Source organism: Thermobia domestica, chromosome 12, assembly GCF_964235325.1.
Source record: "Thermobia domestica chromosome 12, izTheDome1.hap1.1, whole genome shotgun sequence".
Lineage (NCBI taxonomy): Eukaryota > Metazoa > Arthropoda > Insecta > Zygentoma > Lepismatidae > Thermobia > Thermobia domestica.
The window spans coordinates 77,165,384-77,184,499 of NC_137465.1; the positions used below are offsets into that span (position 1 = coordinate 77,165,384).

A 19,116-nucleotide genomic window follows, 5' to 3' on the forward strand; every position below is an offset into this window, starting at 1 on the left:
TGAACTTGCGTAAGGTCAGAGTGAACATGGGACCTCCACAGAGAATCATAAGGTCGTTGGGGTCAAACGCTCTGCAGCGGGGCGGAAGATATGCCAGGCCTTAGGTGAGGGTGTCGTGAATACGCGGACAGTGCAGCGGTAGTTAACAAATTCAAGGACGGTGACGAAACACTCGAAGACACCACGTGCCGGAAGTCCAACACGTGTACAAAATTAAGACCTTGAGGTAGCAATTGAGGCGAACACTGGCCAGACATGTGAGGAACTGGGACTACAATTCAGTGTGAGTGGAGAAACAATTCGAAAACACCTCCATCAACTTGGGAAGCACTACAAGTTGGGTTGGTGGGTCCCACATGATTTGATTCCGGGTCAGAAGGCAATGCGAGCAGACACCTGTGTTTCTTTGCTGTTTCGTCTCAGGAAGGAACCATTTCTGGACAGGGTGTTGACATGTAATGGGAAGTGAATTCTGTACGAAGCTCCACGGCGCCGTCATCATTGGTTAGCTTTCCATGAACCGGTTCAAAAACAGCCGAAACCAGCACAGCACTAGAAAAGGTCTTCCTGTGTGTTTGGTGAACTGCTCGCGGCATCGTTAATCGGGAACTGCTACCGGCTGGTCAGAGCAACAATGCAACTGTGTACTGTCAGCAGTTGAGCCGTGCTAAAAAAAAAAACTCAAAACTCTGGAGTCAACACTTCTGAATCGCAAAGGGGTTCTCCTGTTACAGGACAACGCTAAGCCCCACGTGGCTAGGATTTCCCGGGATCCCTTGCGCCTTGGATGGGAAACGATATTGCATCCGCCACACTACCGGGACATTGCACCGTCCTATTATCACCTGTTCCATTTCGTGGGCAATCACCTTAGAGGACGCCAGTTCAAATCCCTAGTAGAGGTGCAAAATGCACTTGATACCTTCTTTGCTTCACGGTCCACCAAGTTGTACTGCGATGAAATCCATGGCCGTCCAGGACGTTGGCAGAAGGCCGTCGATGCTGATGGAGACTATTTTTGATCTTCCAGGTACGTCTTAAGTGACATTTCGATGATCGAAGGTGGTGGGTGAAAAATGCGACAGAAGGCATATATGTTTCTTTGGTTGATATAACTGAACGTTGTTGATTTGGTTTGGGTACAAAACCTCGCGGACCAAAACCTTGCCTCCCAAAACTTCGCGGCCCAAAATCTCGCCAGGCCGAAACCTCGCCGGGCCAAAACCCCGCCTGGCCAAAACCTCGCCGCCCAAAACGTCGCGGGGCCAAAACCTCGCCACCCAAAACCTCGCGGGCCAAAATCTCGCCGGGCCAAAACCTCGCGCCTCAAAATATCGCCATACCCAAAATCTCGCCTGACCAAAATGTAAATGTTCCAACAAATGATAAGGATGACGATATAAAAGACGCTGTTTCAGAAGAAGTATCACGGGTATTTGACCAAGTCCCGCGATACCATATGAAAATTCTATTTCTGTATTAGAGGATTTCAATGTGAAGGTAGGGCGACAGGATGTTTTTAAACTGGTTATAGGGAAAGAAAGTCTGCATAAGGAAAGTAATGACAACTAACGAGGTTAGTTTCGTGAACTTTGGAACATCCAAAAACTTAAAATTTTAACAAAAATCTAATAATATTTATGAAAATATGAAACAATATATGAGTTTTTACGACGTCCCTTGATTATGTCCTCTAGGTTAAAGGAGACGTAGATGACCAGGATCAAGGAAATGATCGAATAAAGAAAGTGGGAGGAAACGGGAATAACCCGAGAAAGCCCACGCACACGATGTTTTGTATATTATTATTATTATTATTATTATTATTATTATTATTATTATTATTATTATTATTATTATTATTATTATTATTATTTGTAATGTGGAATTGCATATTAGGAAACACATTAAGTAAATTTTAAAGAAAAGTTTCATTCGCGGCGAGGTTTTGGCACGGCGAGATTTTGTCCCGCGAGGTTTTGGGCGGCGAGGTTTTGGCCACGCGAGGTTTTGGCCCGGCGAGATTTTGGGCGGCGATGTTTCGGCCGCGAGATTTTGTCCGTATACCGTTGATTTTAATCTTGCTTTGAAGGTCACTGAATTCCGCAAGTAAACGTCGAAGGGTATCACAGCTGGAGATCAGGGCCTCCACTACATTTTTCTTTGGCAACCAATTCAATTTTCAGAAAAAGGGAGAAAAAATGTGTTAAATCACTTACGGACATCCATATTGAAGTATGATGGAACATTATTATATTAGAAATAATAACGAAAATAACTGTGAGAATTAAGAAGTCACAAAAATAGTTGATCACGCCAGGTGTAATGAATGAACATGGGATCCACCTACACTTCATGTAACTCACATTTTACATCATATCATATCTGCTCACGCTAATGATTTTTTGAAGGATCTGTCCATGATTGGTTGGAATCGGTCAGGTCACTATTTGTGGTTTTGTTAGTCTACCTCACCATTCACAATTAAGTTGGTGCCATAAGTGCACAATACATGTTAGTGAAAAATAAGATTGCAAGCCATTTGATTCAGAAACCTTTATGATGGTTGAAACGCCCACCTGCGTCTTACGTCTCTAATAACTAATTTCTGCACCATATCTTTGATTGTGTGGAGCACCGAATTCAACTTTAATTCATACATAGTTCATTCGATGAATACGGAACAATTGCTTCGTTTTTGAGTTTTGATGAACTCTCTCAGTACTAAGATGCCAGACTGAAATGTGTTGCGGTTTCTGCCTTCATCATCCACTAATTTTGTCAGCAACATTTATATAGTTTAACGGAAATTTAGGCTGTGTCGCGTATTCATACTGTCATGATGAAGAGCGGTAAATTTGTCCATGGTTACCTTAATTCCTCGACTGCCATTTACGATGGTGTTCTAAATTCATTCCTGGTAGGCCCACTTGTAATATTCTTTATTTTATATTAATTTGGACTTTGCTCTTATTTTATATGAAGTGGATTATTCAGCAGTTTGCCGTGAAATGAAAGTTTCTTGTTTTCTTTATTTGTAGGTTGTAATTTTTCATGATTATCTCTCAATTAGTTTGAAGGTCATGATAGCAATTCACTCAGTCAGTAAGCAGAATACACATAAATTGTGAGACCCCATTTTTGCTGGTGACTATGCCATCGAAGTTATTTAGAATTACACACATCATTCGAGAAGAAACTTTTAATTCTGTATTCATCAAACTTGCAGGTTACAGGGACTGTTAACTATAGTAAAACAAATGTTGTATGCAGAAATAATGTTGCACTCATATTTCTTTTAGTTCATAGAAATAAAACATATTTACATATAAAATACTTTCTTATAGTCTTTACGTTATATAAAATACTTTCTTATATTCTTTACGCTATATAAAATAACTTACCTATAAGAAAAAAAATTGTCTATGCACTTCTTATTTTGTAACATTACCAGTAGGACTTGAAAAAAATTTAAAAATTTGGTCGATTCCTCTTTTTGCAAATTGAAATCTATTCTAGCAAATAAAAAAGTTGCACTGTACTGCACATCGAGTATGGGGGACAGTCATCTATATATTGATAGCAGTGTCTGTAAACAAAAAACTTCAGATCCAAATTGAAAGTGACTATGTTTGTGACTCTTAATCTCTTGAACCACCCGACCGATCTCGATCAAATTTTTGTCGTAGATGCAGTACTGGCCTGGGAGTGTTTTTAGCTATTCACTTTGACGGTAGAACTTAGGGGAGAGGGAAGAGGGGGAATTATGAAAAAATAAATCAAACTTAATAACTCTTGAACCAAACGACCAATCTCGATCAGATTTTCAACATAGATGACGTTCGTGCCTGGAATGGATTGTCCCATTTTACTTTGACAGAACAACGTAGAGGATAGAGAGGAGGGGGAGATGTACAAAAATCAATAAATATAAAAATAAAAGTGACCATGTTAATGAGCTAATAACTCTTGAACCACCCAATCGATCTCAATCAAATTTTCAACATAGATGAAGTTCGAACCTGAGAAGTTTTTTATTATTTCATTTTGATGGTAGAACTTAGGGGAGGAGGGTAGATATATGAAAATGAATGAAACTTAATAACTCTTGCACCACCCGACTAACCTCGATCAAACTTTCAACATAGATAAGGTTCGGACCTGGAATGTTTTCATTATTTTACTTTGAAGGCAGAATTAGGAGAGGGGAAGGGGGGACATATACGTAAAAAAATAAATCAAATTTTCAGCATACATGATATTCGGGCCTGGGATAATTTTATCATTCAACTTTGACAATGTAACGTAGAGGAGGAGGAGGAGATCAAATTTTCAACCACCTGACCGATCTCGATCAAATTTTCATCAATCTATATGAAGTCCGAATTTGAGATGATTCTTGTAATATCAGTTTAACGTGTAACTTAAGGGCGAGGAAGAGAGATTTGAAAGTGATCGAAAATGATCGATATTAGTGTCGAATCTATAGTTTTTGGGGTCGCTGAGATGAACAGTGACACTTCTGTTTTTGGGGTCGCTGAAATGAACAATGATACTTCCGATGCCGTGCCTGGCAACATGAGGAGGAAAGAGGGATATATAAAAGTCACCGAAAATGACCAATACCAAAGAGCGCTTTAGTAATAGTAAAAACGGAACATATTACTATTTTTCCTTAATTTAACGCAGCGAAATCGGGGTGCGTCTTAGATTTAAAGATATTATTAACGTGTTATTAAAACTACTTTGCTGGCCATAAATAGTTTTTAATTTTGTATCATATTCAATCATTCAGACAACACTAGTGCCCAGCGCTTGCACAGAACTTGTGGGCTTGCTAGTTTTTATAAAGGTAACCAAGAAAGTTCTGTAGAGGTCTGTGTTCCATTAGCCCTCACACCGTGACTTGAATGCGAATGGAGATAAGTCAAAAATCAGTTGTTGATCTGAGTATTCCAACATATTACCTGGTTATGGCAGTTCAGTTACATCGTGAACTTGCGTAAGGACAACATAGAACCTCCACAGAGCATCATAATGGCGTGTATGCTGTACGAGTTCAAACTGGGGTCAAACGCCACTGCATCGGGGCGGAAGATATGCCAGGCCTTAGGTGAGAGTGTCGTGAATACGCGGACAGTGCAGCGGTAGTTAACAAATTCAACGACGGTGACGAAACACTCGAAGACACCACGTGCCGGAAGCCCAACACGTGTACAAAATTAAGACCTTGAGGTAGCAATTGAGGCGAACACTGGTCAGACATGTGGGGAACTGGGACTACAATTCAGTGTAAGTGGAGAAACAATTCGAAAACACCTCCATCAACTTGGGAAGCACTACAAGTTGGGTTGATGGGTCCCACACAGGGGCGGATTAAAGGGGGGCAAGGGGGGCGATAGGTTCTCCCCCTCCCAAGAGCCCTCCAAAATATTAAAATTACACACACTGCTGCTTGTAGCTTACCGCCACATGAACGAAAGTTTGGGATCGTTCTTGCGTTATTTCAAAAGAGGGTTAATTCTTTAAATTCTATTTAAAAATTGTGTCTGTCCAGCATGCCGCGTTCACGCTAACGATAACTCGAGTCATAATATCAGATAAATTTCAGGAAGAAGGACGATTTTACTTGAGGCCATCAGGAAAACCATCCATGGCTGGTTCTTTCCCATGAGAGGGGTCTTTTTTTTTTAAAAAAAAAAAAAAATATTGCTAATTTTTTGCAACGGGTTTGGTTGGGGGCTATCGAATAAACATGCCTCTCCAAACTCTTGTGACTAAACCTTTGAAGAAATTTGCTACTTTCTACTTTCTTCGGAAAAATGTTTCTGAAAAACTACTGGGAACCAGTGAAACCAGTCGAGAATCAAAGCAACTCGTCAAGAAGACAAGTAATTCTAAATCGCGACAAACTGAAATTAATGTTGTAGAATGTGATATTCCTTGGAAGGCAAGGCATTGCTTTTCAAGGCCACAGGGAAGATGCTTGTGCGGATAATTGGACCTCAGATGGTGACGGTGTACAAACTAAGTTCAACGAGGGCAATTTTCGAGAATTGGGCAAATTTAGAATGACTTGTGGTAACGATGTCTTAAAGAATCACTGGAAGAAAGCATCGAAAAGAACAATTTTTGCCAATAAAACCACATAAAATGCCCTCATTGAGGGTTGTGGATGAGAAATCACGTCTATAATATTGTCAATCGAGTGCGGGAGGGTCAGTTTTATTCTATTATGTTTGATGAGACTACGGACGTTTCGCACACATCTCAGCTGTCTTTGATTCTAAGGTACGAACACATGGGTGAAATAAGAGAAGACTGCTTCAGTTTCATTGATCCTCGATCAGGAGAGCTGAAACGTGAGGACATTAGTTCGAGCTCGGAATCCGAAGACGAAGAACCGCCCGAACTCTGACTGGAGGGAAAATTGAAAAAAATGCTCTATCTTTGCTACGAGACTTCTCACTCGATCCGAAAAACTGCGTTGGTATTGGTACAGATGGTTGATCCGTCATGACCTCTTAAAGTCGCGGGGCAGTGCAGGAGATCCAGGAGGCTTCAAACGCGCTGTACTGTTCATATTGCAATCACAGCCTCAACTTGTCCATCTTCAGGTCATCGTCAGTATAGTGCGTGAGGAAATGTCTGGGAACAATGAAAGAGATCATTGTGTTTTCCACCGCATCGTGAAAACGTAATACTGTCCTTAAGCTTACGCTTGGTGGCCAATTAGAGACATTTTGTGAAACGAGATGGGTTGAACGGAACGACATGGTGTTACAATTTAACTTGAAATTAAAAAAAAAAAAAAAAAAAAGTGAAGCTCTACAGTGTGTTCCAAGTGATCCAAGTTAGATACAGCCAAAGCACAGGCACTTTCTTCTGCCATGCACTACAGCGAGTTTATCGTAACTATTACTTGTCTTCACGATGTTCTCACGATAACTCTCTCCTTCATCGACTTTTGCAGAAGACAGATTTAGACATGAACGCAGCGTCAGATGTCATTCAGGACACTATCGCGCATTAAACAAGAAGAGTTCAAACAGCAAAGAAGAATTCAAGGCAATTTTCGAAGCAATATCCAGAATGGCTGCCAGTGTCGACGTGCAGATTCGAACTCCTCATCTCACCCAAAAGACAAACACATCGTATTCACTTCAGGGCAGATGACACGACATCTTACTACTGAAGAACTGTCTACATTCCGTTGATAGAGTCGGTCGTAGAAGACTTCAAAATGCGTCCTGCGCCAGAAGTTTTAAACGTATACGGACTCAACATTCTATTGCCAACACGTGCAACTGACAAAACTCTGAGCAACACCGCGTCCTAAAACTATCGAACTTTACAAAACTATCGGAACTGAAGAAAAAATGCTGTTTTCCCTCCTTAGTTCTGAATTTGCAATCTGTACTTCTAAATGGAAGAGAATTAAAGAGGAAGGTGAAACTCTATCACGGACTGCGTTGGAAGCCTTGGCCACCATTGACGAAGATCTTTGCGTGACTATTCGAAAACTGCTGTGAATACTTGTAACCCTGCATTCGAGTGTGTGCAGTGCAGAACGATCTTAATCCACATAGCACCAACTGAAAATGTGGTTGCGATCTCGTTCTGGTAAAAAGCGGCTGAATGGAAAAAATGAAAATGAAATTTTTGAGTTTTACGTCCCATATGGTTATGCCGGCTAGGCTAAAGGAGACGGTGCTGATGAGCAATGAATGAAATGGTGGAATGGAGAAAGTAGGAGGACTAGCACTTTTGAATGTCACAGGAACATTGTCATAGATCGAGACAATATTATATTGACAGATGCGCCTTGGGTGGTATTCACCAAAAAGCGCGTTTTGCGTTGTAACTTGTCGTAAGTTCTTTTGTCCTTTTGTCTAATTCATTTTACTAAAATACAGAAACATTATGAGTGTTCTAAGAAATGTTTAACCTGATATTTTTCTAGCGAAATACTTAGTAAAGCATAACCACGACCGGGCCTGTAGACAGAATTTCGTTTTGGGGGAGGGGGCATTGTGATGAAAATTCCGTAGCAATTATATCTTTTACCCTCTTTTCCTGAATTCGTTTTACCTTTTTTTTGGGGGGGGGGGTAATTTATGAGAACATATTCCAAGACGTTTGGTTTAATCCGCCAGTGGTCCCACATGATTTGACTCCGGGTCAGAAGACAACGCGAGCAGACACCTGTGTTTCTTTGCTGTTTCGTCTGAGGAAGGAACCATTTCTGGACAGGGTGTTCACATGTAATGGGAAGTTAATTCTGTACGAAGCTCCACGGCGCCGTCATCATTGGTTAGCTTTCCATGAACCGGTTCAAAAACAGCCGAAACCAGCACAGCACTAGAAAAGGTGTTCCTGTGTGTTTGGTGGACTGCTTGCGGCATCGTTAATCGGGAATTGCTACCGGCTGGTCAGAGCAACAATGCAACTGTGTACTGTCAGCAGTTGAGCCGTGCTAAAAAAACTCAAAACTCTGGAGTCAACACTTCTGAATTGCAAAGGAGTTCTCCTGTTACAGGACAACGCTAAGCCCCACGTGGCTAGAATTTCCCGGGATCCCTTGCGCCTTGGATGGGAAACGATATTGCATCCGCCACACTACCGGGACATTGCACCGTCCGATTATCTCCTGTTCCATTTCGTGGGCAATTACCTTAGAGGACGCCAGTTCAAATCCTAGTAGAGGTGCAAAATGCACTTGATACCTTCTTTGCTTCACGGTCCACCAAGTTGTACTGCGATGGAATCCATGGCCGTTCAGGACGTTGGCAGAAGGCCGTCGATGCTGACGGGGACTATTTTTGATCTTCCGGGTACGTCTTAGATGACATATCGATGTTCGAAGCTGGTGGGTGAAAAAGTGACAGAACTTTCTTAGTTACCTTTATAATTATTTTGTTTCTTAGTAGAATACTTTATTTTCATACTGTTGTATCATAACTCTCTCGTAATGATTATCAGTAGTTTTTATTGAAAATTGTAAAATAGTAAATTGTAAACCTAATATCAGCACAAACTGTATGAATATTAATAATTGATTTACCTGCACTGAGTACGACCAAGATAGTAAGCATATTGTGTAAGATATTTAGTAGTTATGTGAAAGTAGGTCATCATAATACGTAGATAGTGATGTGGACGACCATCTCATATTTTCTTATCAAGAAAGAAATTTTTGAAAATTATATTTCTCAATATTTCATTTAAAAATTAGCAACTGAAATGCTCGTTCTTCGCACGAGAAGAATAGATTTTTGGAAAATATTTTAAACTATTTGAACTCAATTTAAAAATATTTGAATTGAAATGAAGTAATAAAGGCCCAGCTCGCTTCAGATGCTACCAGGAACGTACGCAGGAATTTATTTCGGGAGGGGTCTAAACAAGCTATTACTCTATTACTGTGTATAAAAATGGATTTATTAAAAGTATTTAGCATCTACTCTCCCGTGACGGTATGTCTTAATCACTAAAAACCAGAGGCGGTATGCCTTCATCAGTGAAAAACCAGAGGCGGTATGGCATACCACCGCATACCGTCTTACTTCGACTACTACTACTACTACTATTATTATTATTATTATTATTATTATTATTATGATGATGATGATGATGATGATGATGATGATGATGATGATGATGATGATGATGATGATGATGATGATGATGATGATGATGATGATGATGATGATGATGATGATGATGATGATGATGATGATGATGATGATGATGATGATGATGATGATGATGATGATGATGATGATGATGATGATGATGATGATGATGATGATGATGATGATGATGATGATGATGATGATGATGATGATGATGATGATGATGATGATGATGATGATGATGATGATGATGATGATGATGATGATGATGATGATGATGATGATGATGATGATGATGATGATGATGATGATGATGATGATGATGATGATGATGATGATGATGATGATGATGATGATGATGATGATGATGATGATGATGATGATGATGATGATGATGATGATGATGATGATGATGATGATGATGATGTCGTCGTCGTCGTCGTCGTCGTCCAATTATTTTTCATAAGTAACTTTGATACGATGTTCCACGTACGTAAGGTTACTATCTCGTGAGATACTGTATTTGTGACAAATTTTGAATCCCGTCTTGCGTTCAAAAAGTCAATTCAAATGGTTTTGTCGTGGAGAGAAAACAATACAAGGTCTTGCCTTTCTCTTAGAAGCGAAATGTTCGAAAACTCAGACACGTTTCTAGTTATTTGTAATGAATTAATTTATGTGCCAAGTTCCATCCTTATTTCAAGGGCTCCTGAAAATCTATTTTTGATATAAATTTTGAATTACTACGTATTAAATTTTGAATTATACGTCACTATATGTATTTTAAGTGACATGACAAGACCAGTTTTAGATAAATACTAATCATATTTAAAAATTCATTTCAAATGATTCAGTCGTCTTTACGTTATACTGTAGCAAAAAATGTTGATTTAAATTTTATATATGTGTATGTTCTAGGTGCAGTAAGCGAATTATGTATTACGATAATATGTACAATTATAAACTCAAAGTTGTGATAGTTAGCTGTTAAATGAATTTAATCTTGCAAAATCTCTCGCATAATATGAAATAATTAAAAAGTACATGGTCAAAATTTTTAGCCCATAAACATTACTCTATAAAATTAAATATTTTAAACTTATTAAACTTATATTCAAGATAATTAATGTCGTATCATCGCATAGTACGGATTAAGATTCGATTTTCGGGCTTACATTCGATTAGTTACCCAGAGTGAGCAGAAATACTGAGTTTCATTTCTGGTTTAAACAAAATAAATGTTATTTAAATATTTGATCTAAAAAGAAAATCAATTGAAATCGCAATCAAAATTGTGATTTAAATTAGCTTGATTTAAATCAAACAACCGTTGCTTACCAGTATTCAGACCGTGACTACAGCAGAGAGATTTGAGATACTGAACTAATTTTTCTCCAGTAATCAGGAATACTAAAATGCAGTCCATGTTCTGATCCCTTGAATGTCTCTATTAATCCACTGTCCGAAACTGGTTAGGTGTCACCAAGTGCAAGATGTATTAAAAATGAGATCTGTGAACAAGTATGAATTTACTGATTATTCTTTTTTGTTTATAATTCAGATCGCCTTCCTTTTCATTTGTGTATCTCAGGTTACGAACCGAAGGGAAACAGAATGCAGAAGATAGGTGTTAGCTATATTTTTATCGTAGTAACCTCCAACAGTTAATGATTTCGATATCTAGTCTTTTTTCATGCCTTTTCTAAGGCGTCAGTGACTGTTTGGATTTTACCTTACTCAAGCCTGAAACTTCCCTATGTATATTACCAACCGCTGTTCTTTACTCAAAAGCTGAATAGATTTGAAACGGTGTAAAAGGTAAGTGGCTACTTCACTGCATGGACAAGAAACCAACAACTCTAAAGAAAAGACAAATATATCAGTTTTTTAAGCCGTATTACACTTTGAATGTCATTTTGCATATACTTCTTGATGCTGAGCTAGTACCGAATATTTTGGGCGCCATGGATATTGATTCCTAAACCGCCTATGATATCATGTAACAATATTTGTATCTTCAGACGTAAGACCGTAGTCAGGTAGATTGTATATGTAATCTTTACCTGTTTCTGGATTATTAACAGCTAGTAAATAATGTAAATCCCCGATGAGGACTTAATATTACTGACTAAGTTCTAAGAGAGGATATTGAACATGTGAGATGTGAATACTCATTCTTACCGGTAACTATCCAACAAAAGCTGTTTAAATTCACGTACATAATAAAAGAAATGGTGTCTAGTCCTATATTCAGCAAATCTGTCGATTAGCTACCTGCTTTACAAACTTAGATTAACGTAAAACAAATATTACATATAGAAATAATACACTTGCATTTGTCTGTTGACCAAACACAAATCATCAGGGATCGCTGACCTACTTGCTCAGCATTTTCGCGCTCATCATATTTGCTGATACCTTGATACAGTTAAAATTGAAATTCTGCTGTTTTGACGTTCCTCGCATTCAAGAAACGAATCACGGATCTCATCTCACAGTCTGCGGGTCGTTCGATAATTTTGAACATTTTCACAACTCCAAAAGGCAGTAAGTCCACTAGACTGTCCTTACAGTTGCATCTGGTTTGCTAATGAAACTCAAACTCGCAACATAGCGCCACCTTGAAATAATATGTACTTTCTCAGAAAATGCGTCATATGTATGAATGTTACTCTTGAAAAGCAGAGTAGAAACAAATTTAATTAACTAAAGTAATCTTTCCATTTGCAGTAACTGTATGTTTGTACCTGTGTTCTTTACGTTTTAATAAAGTTCTAAATCTTTTTACAGGATCAACAAGTTGTCAAATGCTGTCAAAAATAACACGTTCAGATCCAAATTTGATCCAGTATGCGCTAAAAGCGTTTGGAAGAACTGATCTTTCCGAAGAAGACTGGAAAAAATGTGAAGAACACTATAAGGTAAATATGTAGAAAGGGAGACTTGGTGATTCAGTATTAGAGCGTGTGACTCTTGTAAATGCTTTGCTCCGATGCCAGGTAAAATGAATATTTAGTACATCCTTTCCAGAGATGATTTTCTGAACGCTTCTTCTCTCGCTATATTTCCACATCCATGATTAATTTCCTTTTATACTGAAAAGTATAACTACTTGACATTACAGTAAATTGTATACATCATTGTGATCACTTCTTCCAACTGTCTTTTTCTGCTTTGCTTATCTCCTTTTGTAGCAAAAAGAAAGATTTATTGTATGTTTAATGATATTTTTGATTCTAAGTAAATTGTACTATTTCCCTAAATAAGTGTTGATTTCAATGACTGGAAACAGTTCGGTTATATAGTTCATTGACATGTTATCTAAGAGTATGCACAACTAAGGGAAATCAGGAAATGTCTAAATGTATTTTGGGTAATAAACTTCATTCAACATTACTGTTTTTAATTGCGATATGAATCGCGATTATATGCCGATACGCTAAAAAATATATCACTTCAAATTATAATTCCTCAAAAATCCTTGTTCTTTCAGGCATTCAGTTCTTTGGAGCCTTGATCTCAGGGGATTACACGAATAAATGTAAACACGAAGGAAATATAAAAAGAGTGTACTGACTTGGAAATAAGAGTAAAGATATATCTTCTATCAGTTGCTGCTATCATTTGTCAGTTGGCTGCGTACCATGCTATATAATGGCATTATCAGGTTGTGTTCCTTCTTCAGGAGGAGAATGCTATTAGCTATTGTAGAGGGACGTAAGCCACTCGTTTGATTTTGGCCGCTCTAAATAAGTTATAGATCGGGAAGACGAACGTCCAAAATTGAAGATGCTTCCCCTTCTGGGATTGTTTGGAATGAAATACCCTAGGGCCAATTCTGTTTTCTTTGTATATTTTATTTGTACATACAAGTCTGTGTGTCATCTCCATTTACGACTCTATCTATTTACACGATTACACTTGTTACTCTTTCTGCAATAACTCCTACTATATCGTTTTTCTTATTCTTTATTATTTGGTGTCTCGAGGGTATTACTTTTGCAACCTCCTTATGTTAACAGTTGAGTTTGCAATACATTTGAGGTAACATTGGAGTGCGGATGAGATAGTGATACTATTTTACAGGGATTACTTTCATAAATCTTTTCTAACCGGAACAGCCCTTTAAATCTGTATACTAGTTTAGATTTTTTGAAAAAGTCAATTGGCACATCACAAGATCTCTCGGCTTTAACTTAACTCGTTGCTGTTTTAGATCAGCATTTTGTTTCATTTTCTTATGTTCTTCTGTCAATGTTTCCTGTACCGTTTTCCTAATTGATGGTAAATGTCTGCTCTTTCATTGGTGGGAACTTATAGTTATGCTCTGTTTCATTGGAGAACCGAGCTCTTTATCCGAATACAACTTCATACGGCGTGTATTTCCTTACTTGTGACCTAGAAATATTATAGATGTATGCATATAATATTATGTAGTGTGCCTATGCCTTTGGTTGTTTCGAAGTGTATTTAGTTAGGAAAGCTGCAATTAACTGTTGGCCTCTCTAACTATCCGCTGTCGTTCTGTGTTTTATCTCAAATAGATCATTAAATTCTGCTACTAAACTTGAACAGAAATTACTACCTTAATCAGAAATAACTACCTTGATCCGTAAATATTTCCTTGGAGGTCCATACGCGGAAACTAAGTTATTCAAGATAGCATTCGCTACTGTAGGTGAGCTCCCTCGTGGCTAAGGGGTTAGGGTACGCATCTTTGGCGTGGAAGACCTGGGTTCGACTCCCGGCGGGAGCTCATGTGGTTCAGATTACATGTTAAGCTGTAGCCACGTCTCATATAGCCTCGCTGCTAAAAAGGACACTAAGTTGACAATCAAATCAAAATAAAATCGAGGTACTGTAGGTGTTATTTCTCAGCGGGATACAAATTAACCGTTTAATTAATTGTTTCCCCATCACTAATACATAGTCGCTCGCTAAGCTTTCATGAACAGGACCGAAGACTTACACAGCGAAGGACTAAACAACTTCTTTTTTACTGGGATAGATACTTTTCGCGATGGATGTTAAAGCGTGACATGCATCACAGGACTGTATATTCTGTAATTATTTTACCCATGTGTGGAAAATAAGAATGTTCATTAATCTTAAAATATGAGCGATTGAATCCCGCATGCCCCCCACATAATTGAGAATTATGCGCTGCCTTTAGAATTACAGGGATCACTTTCTGTGGTACAGCTAACTTCTTTTCCTTGCCTATCGTTCTGCACAAGACTCCATAAATCGCTTCGTATGGTTTTACTTCTCGACTCATCGGGTTACTCTGTTTCTTTTGTAATAAATCACTTATCCATAAAACTTTTTGTTGCATTTTCTTTATATCCCCTTTAAAACTTAACTGAAACGACTTTCCAGGTACAGCTTACAGCTTGCTTGTGGTCTCCTCTTGAACTGTTTCTTCGTGATTGTCCAGGGAACATCTTAACAAATAACCAGCGCTCTTATTCTTTGTTCGAGACACGTGTAATACTTCAAATTTATACGGTGGAAGTTTTGGAGCCTATTTTATCTGTCTGGAGTTGCATGTTTTATGTTTCTGTAAATAATATACGTAATGACAATCCTATGCACTTTGAAAGGATAAATCTGCAATGTAGTAGTGGAAGTGCAGGATGGTCTGTAATATAGCATACACCTCTTTTTCTGGACACGAAAATTTCTTTTGTGCATCATTTAGGGTCTTACCAAGAAACTCCAAGGGATGCATTTCCCCTTCATTAATTTGTGAAATACAGGGTGGCCCAAAAGTAGGTATACACTCCTGCACTGATCAAGCATAACATTCTAGTTTATGGGTTTATTTCCTTCGGCTCTTCCGAGCTTAAGATGTAAGTAAAAATACATTAAGAACGAATAATAAAGAAACTGTGCCTACCTGATGGATAACAATAAGAAATGATATAAAATGCAATGAGCTGATCAGTACGGTACTGTATACCTATTTTTGGGCCACCCTGTATAGCCACTGATTTTATTCAGGGACGCATCGGTATACACGTTTACCGATGCTGGGTCAAAGAGGACCAAAACCGAGCCGGTCATTAATTTTTCATTTAGGGTGTGCCATGCAATTTTTCTGCTTCTCACCCAGTGAATGTCGTATTTTTATTTGTCAAATTACAAGCGGTTGCGCGATTTCTGAAGTCCTTTCGGAAACGGCTATAAAATCCGCACATTCCGAGAAAGAATCGAATATCTCGAATCGTTTTAGGATAGGGGATTTTAGCAATACCTTGCATTTTTCCTTATCCACTTTTAGTCCGAACTCCCATAAAAGGCTCGCACAGACAATTCAACCTCACGTCAAATCTCATCTCTCTAATATTGTGCGTATCAGGCCCGCAAGCAGAGGGGATCCCGCCCCCCTAAAGTTTTCCTGGCCTCTCCAGACCTCAATACAAAATCCTATTATTAATACAAAAAACACAATTTAGATATTTGCAAGAGAATTTTTAATAACTTGGCCCCCTTAACATATTTATGGCCCCCCCCAAACGTCTATGGCCGGTTTCTGGCCTGGTGCTGGTTTCGGGCTGGTGGTGGTTATCCTCAAGCGATGGCATAAGAATCCAGAACAAATACAGCGGATGAGGACGGCTGGTCAATCACTCCACAACACATACACCATTCTAACAGCACAAAAAATTACTAAATTTACTATTTTTTAAAATAAAATACTCAGTGCAACCCAGCGTAATTTAACAGTACTGCTGGTTTTTCTTTATTGAAAGAACGATGATCGACTATAGCTAGCTGGATAACAGTGTAGTGTCCTGCTACATCTTATTTCTGAGATTAAGTTCCACAGAAAGTGAGTAAAAATCTGAAAATATGAAATTCATTGTTTAATGTTCGGGTTTTCGAGAAAAATCCCATATAATCGAAAATTAAGTTGAAATGAGGTGAAGAGATCTCAGTCAGGTCTAGTTCTCATTTTTCTACTCTATTTTCAACGAACTTTATTTTATTCACTCTCCCAAAGTTCTGATGGATAGAAACATAAATGGAAAAATTACAGAAGTGATCAGAATTTAGTCAAGCGGGGAAACACTGATTACTTCTGAATTATTTAGAGCTTAAGTGAATTTCAATGTTCCAACTTCACTAGAAAGAACAGGTCGGAACCAATTCGTTGAGAGACTAAGTTCTTTCTAAAAGTGACTAAAATGTAGAAAAATTCCAAAGTTTTTGTAAAGAGTTCCGGCTTGCACGAAAAATTTGATAAAACTGTAACTAACATTGAAAAGAATCTAAGAGATATAGTTTATTGAAATTTTCAGGTCTCTTCTGTATGATAGCGTACTTCGTGTCTTGAGTTTTTGGATCAATGCCTAAAATGTAGAAAAAATGTCAAAATTATAATAAGGTGTTCGGGATCTCGCTAAACGTTTAATAAAAGGGTAAATTATACTCCATTGAGGTTAATAGCTAACGGTTGAATTCTCATCCTTCATGTACACCTGGTTCCAAAAAGGTTGAGCGCATTGATTATAGCTCTTTTGAGGCAAAATTTTAAGTCCAACGTCGCAGTAAACCAAAGATGCCAGGTTGGAACTTCCAAGCAAACCTTTGCGATTGGGGAACAGTGCGCAGATGTATTTTTTTCTTCTTCTATGTATAATAAAACGTGCTGAAATGTTAAGTATAGAAAACAGTAACATTGATTGAAATATTTAATGATACAATATTTGGAAACTATTTATTCAGATGCTCCGTTTGTCACATAGGTTTCCATACGTAAACGAACATTTAGATATGTAAATGAACATTTCCAATGAAAGGAAAGACCACAGTTCCTTTCTATAGTTCCATTCCCATAGTTCTCGCATCCGTAGTAAAGTCAAAAAGACAAAGGAGAAAGAAACAACAGCATTTGCAACGGATATGAATGTCATTGTCTTGGAAAATCAGTTATATTTCGTTAGAAGGAGCTCAGCCACAATGATCATGTCACCTTAGTGATAAACCGCGGGAGTTCAAATCTTAAGGCCGTGAGTTCGGTTTAATTAGGATTACATTTTTATATGAAATTGTATTTTCCTCAATGCATAAATAATTATATAAAATAATAAGATTAAAATAAATCAATTTGCGTATATTTATTCATATAATTATTTCAGGGCATAAGTAATTTTATCTTTAATACCTGAGATGTGGTAGGTGTTAACAAAACGTTGGTATATTTTATGTAAATATTGAATATAAATTAAGAAAATCGTGTAATAGCAATAAATGAGATGTGTAGTGTATTTATCTGCAGCTATTTATCATACGCAGGTTACTTCTCAATATTTCATTACAGCATATGATTTACGTTCTTGAAACAGTCAGAGGCGTAAAGAGAACATGCGGATGTAAACAAAGAATATCCAAAATCAGACCCTGGTTCCAGACAAGAAAACAAACTCATGAACCCCAAATCTTCATGATCGCCAAAGGTCACTTTAAGAGGTTGAAATTGTACTTTGGTAAGAAAGGGAGAGCGGAACCTCTTTAGATAGGGTTTCAGTTCAATATTCTGAAATACTTTTGAGTATGGAAGTGGTGACGCTTCGATCGCTCTGTCTCTCTGATGAACTGTATAACACAAACGCTGGTTCGTTCTGTAAGAGTTTGGTTTAATAATATGAATATTTCTTACAATTCCCGAGTTCAAATAAAATGCACATCGAACACTATGATGAGGCCGCTATAGGCTATGCCCACACTCACAGAGTACTCTTCTACACAGTTTCAACAGGTTTCTACTCGACTTGCTTTTTCTTTTTCTACATCTAACAAGTTACATTGAACAAACATCGTTTAACAAAACTAAACAATTTAACTAAGTAAGGTAGGACTAAACATAGCCCCCACGCTTGAACGATCTTGTTCAAAATACACTTAAGAATGAATTAGTACAATATTTGAAATAAACTATAAAAATTGAAACAAAATGTAAATGAAAAATGTCTTTCTCATTAAAATGGCAATGGGAATACTTTCACAACTGGTCTTTTGTAAACTTTATGTGAGGTCTTTACAGTCACTGCATGAACAAGGTTATTACTTCCAGGATGAACAATTATAATACGTCCCAGCTTCCATTTTAAAGGAAGTAAGTTATCTTCCACAAGTAAAATTAAGTCACCGTCCTTCACGTGGTGGTTTCTTTTCCACCACTTTGGGCGCTGTTGTAACATAGAGATATAGCTCGCGACAAAACATAACCAATTTTTTCTTCGGAGGTCAAGATCTAAGGGTTTACTTGTCCCTACCATAAATCCTTCATTGTAACTAGATTCCGGCGTTGCCGCTCCAACTCAGGTAGAACTGTATAAAGCTCTCAGTATGGCTAACCTCATTACGGTTATCATTAGAGACCGAATGTTTAGGCACTAAAAAGTTGCAAAATAGGCAGGCAAATAGGCACTTAAAATTTCAAAAATAGGCAGTAAAATAGGCACTAAAATGTAAC

The 19,116-nt window shown here is 37.9% G+C and overlaps 2 protein-coding genes across 4 annotated transcripts in view; one reads left to right on the forward strand and one right to left on the reverse strand.

Annotated features, from left to right (window-relative positions):
* Nucleotides 1-19,116, forward strand: part of LOC145666520 (uncharacterized) — a 466,510-nt gene that overhangs the window by 296,833 nt on the left and 150,561 nt on the right. For all 3 annotated transcript variants that reach the window (XM_081733813.1, XM_081733810.1, XM_081733811.1), the window contains one exon: nucleotides 12,426-12,556. In XM_081733813.1, the coding sequence (XP_081589939.1) occupies nucleotides 12,426-12,556 (131 nt within the window). The remainder of the gene's footprint in view (nucleotides 1-12,425; nucleotides 12,557-19,116) is intronic.
* LOC145666521 (uncharacterized) overlaps nucleotides 1-19,116 on the reverse strand; it is a 411,536-nt gene that overhangs the window by 54,849 nt on the left and 337,571 nt on the right. The gene's annotated exons all lie outside the window — the stretch shown is intronic.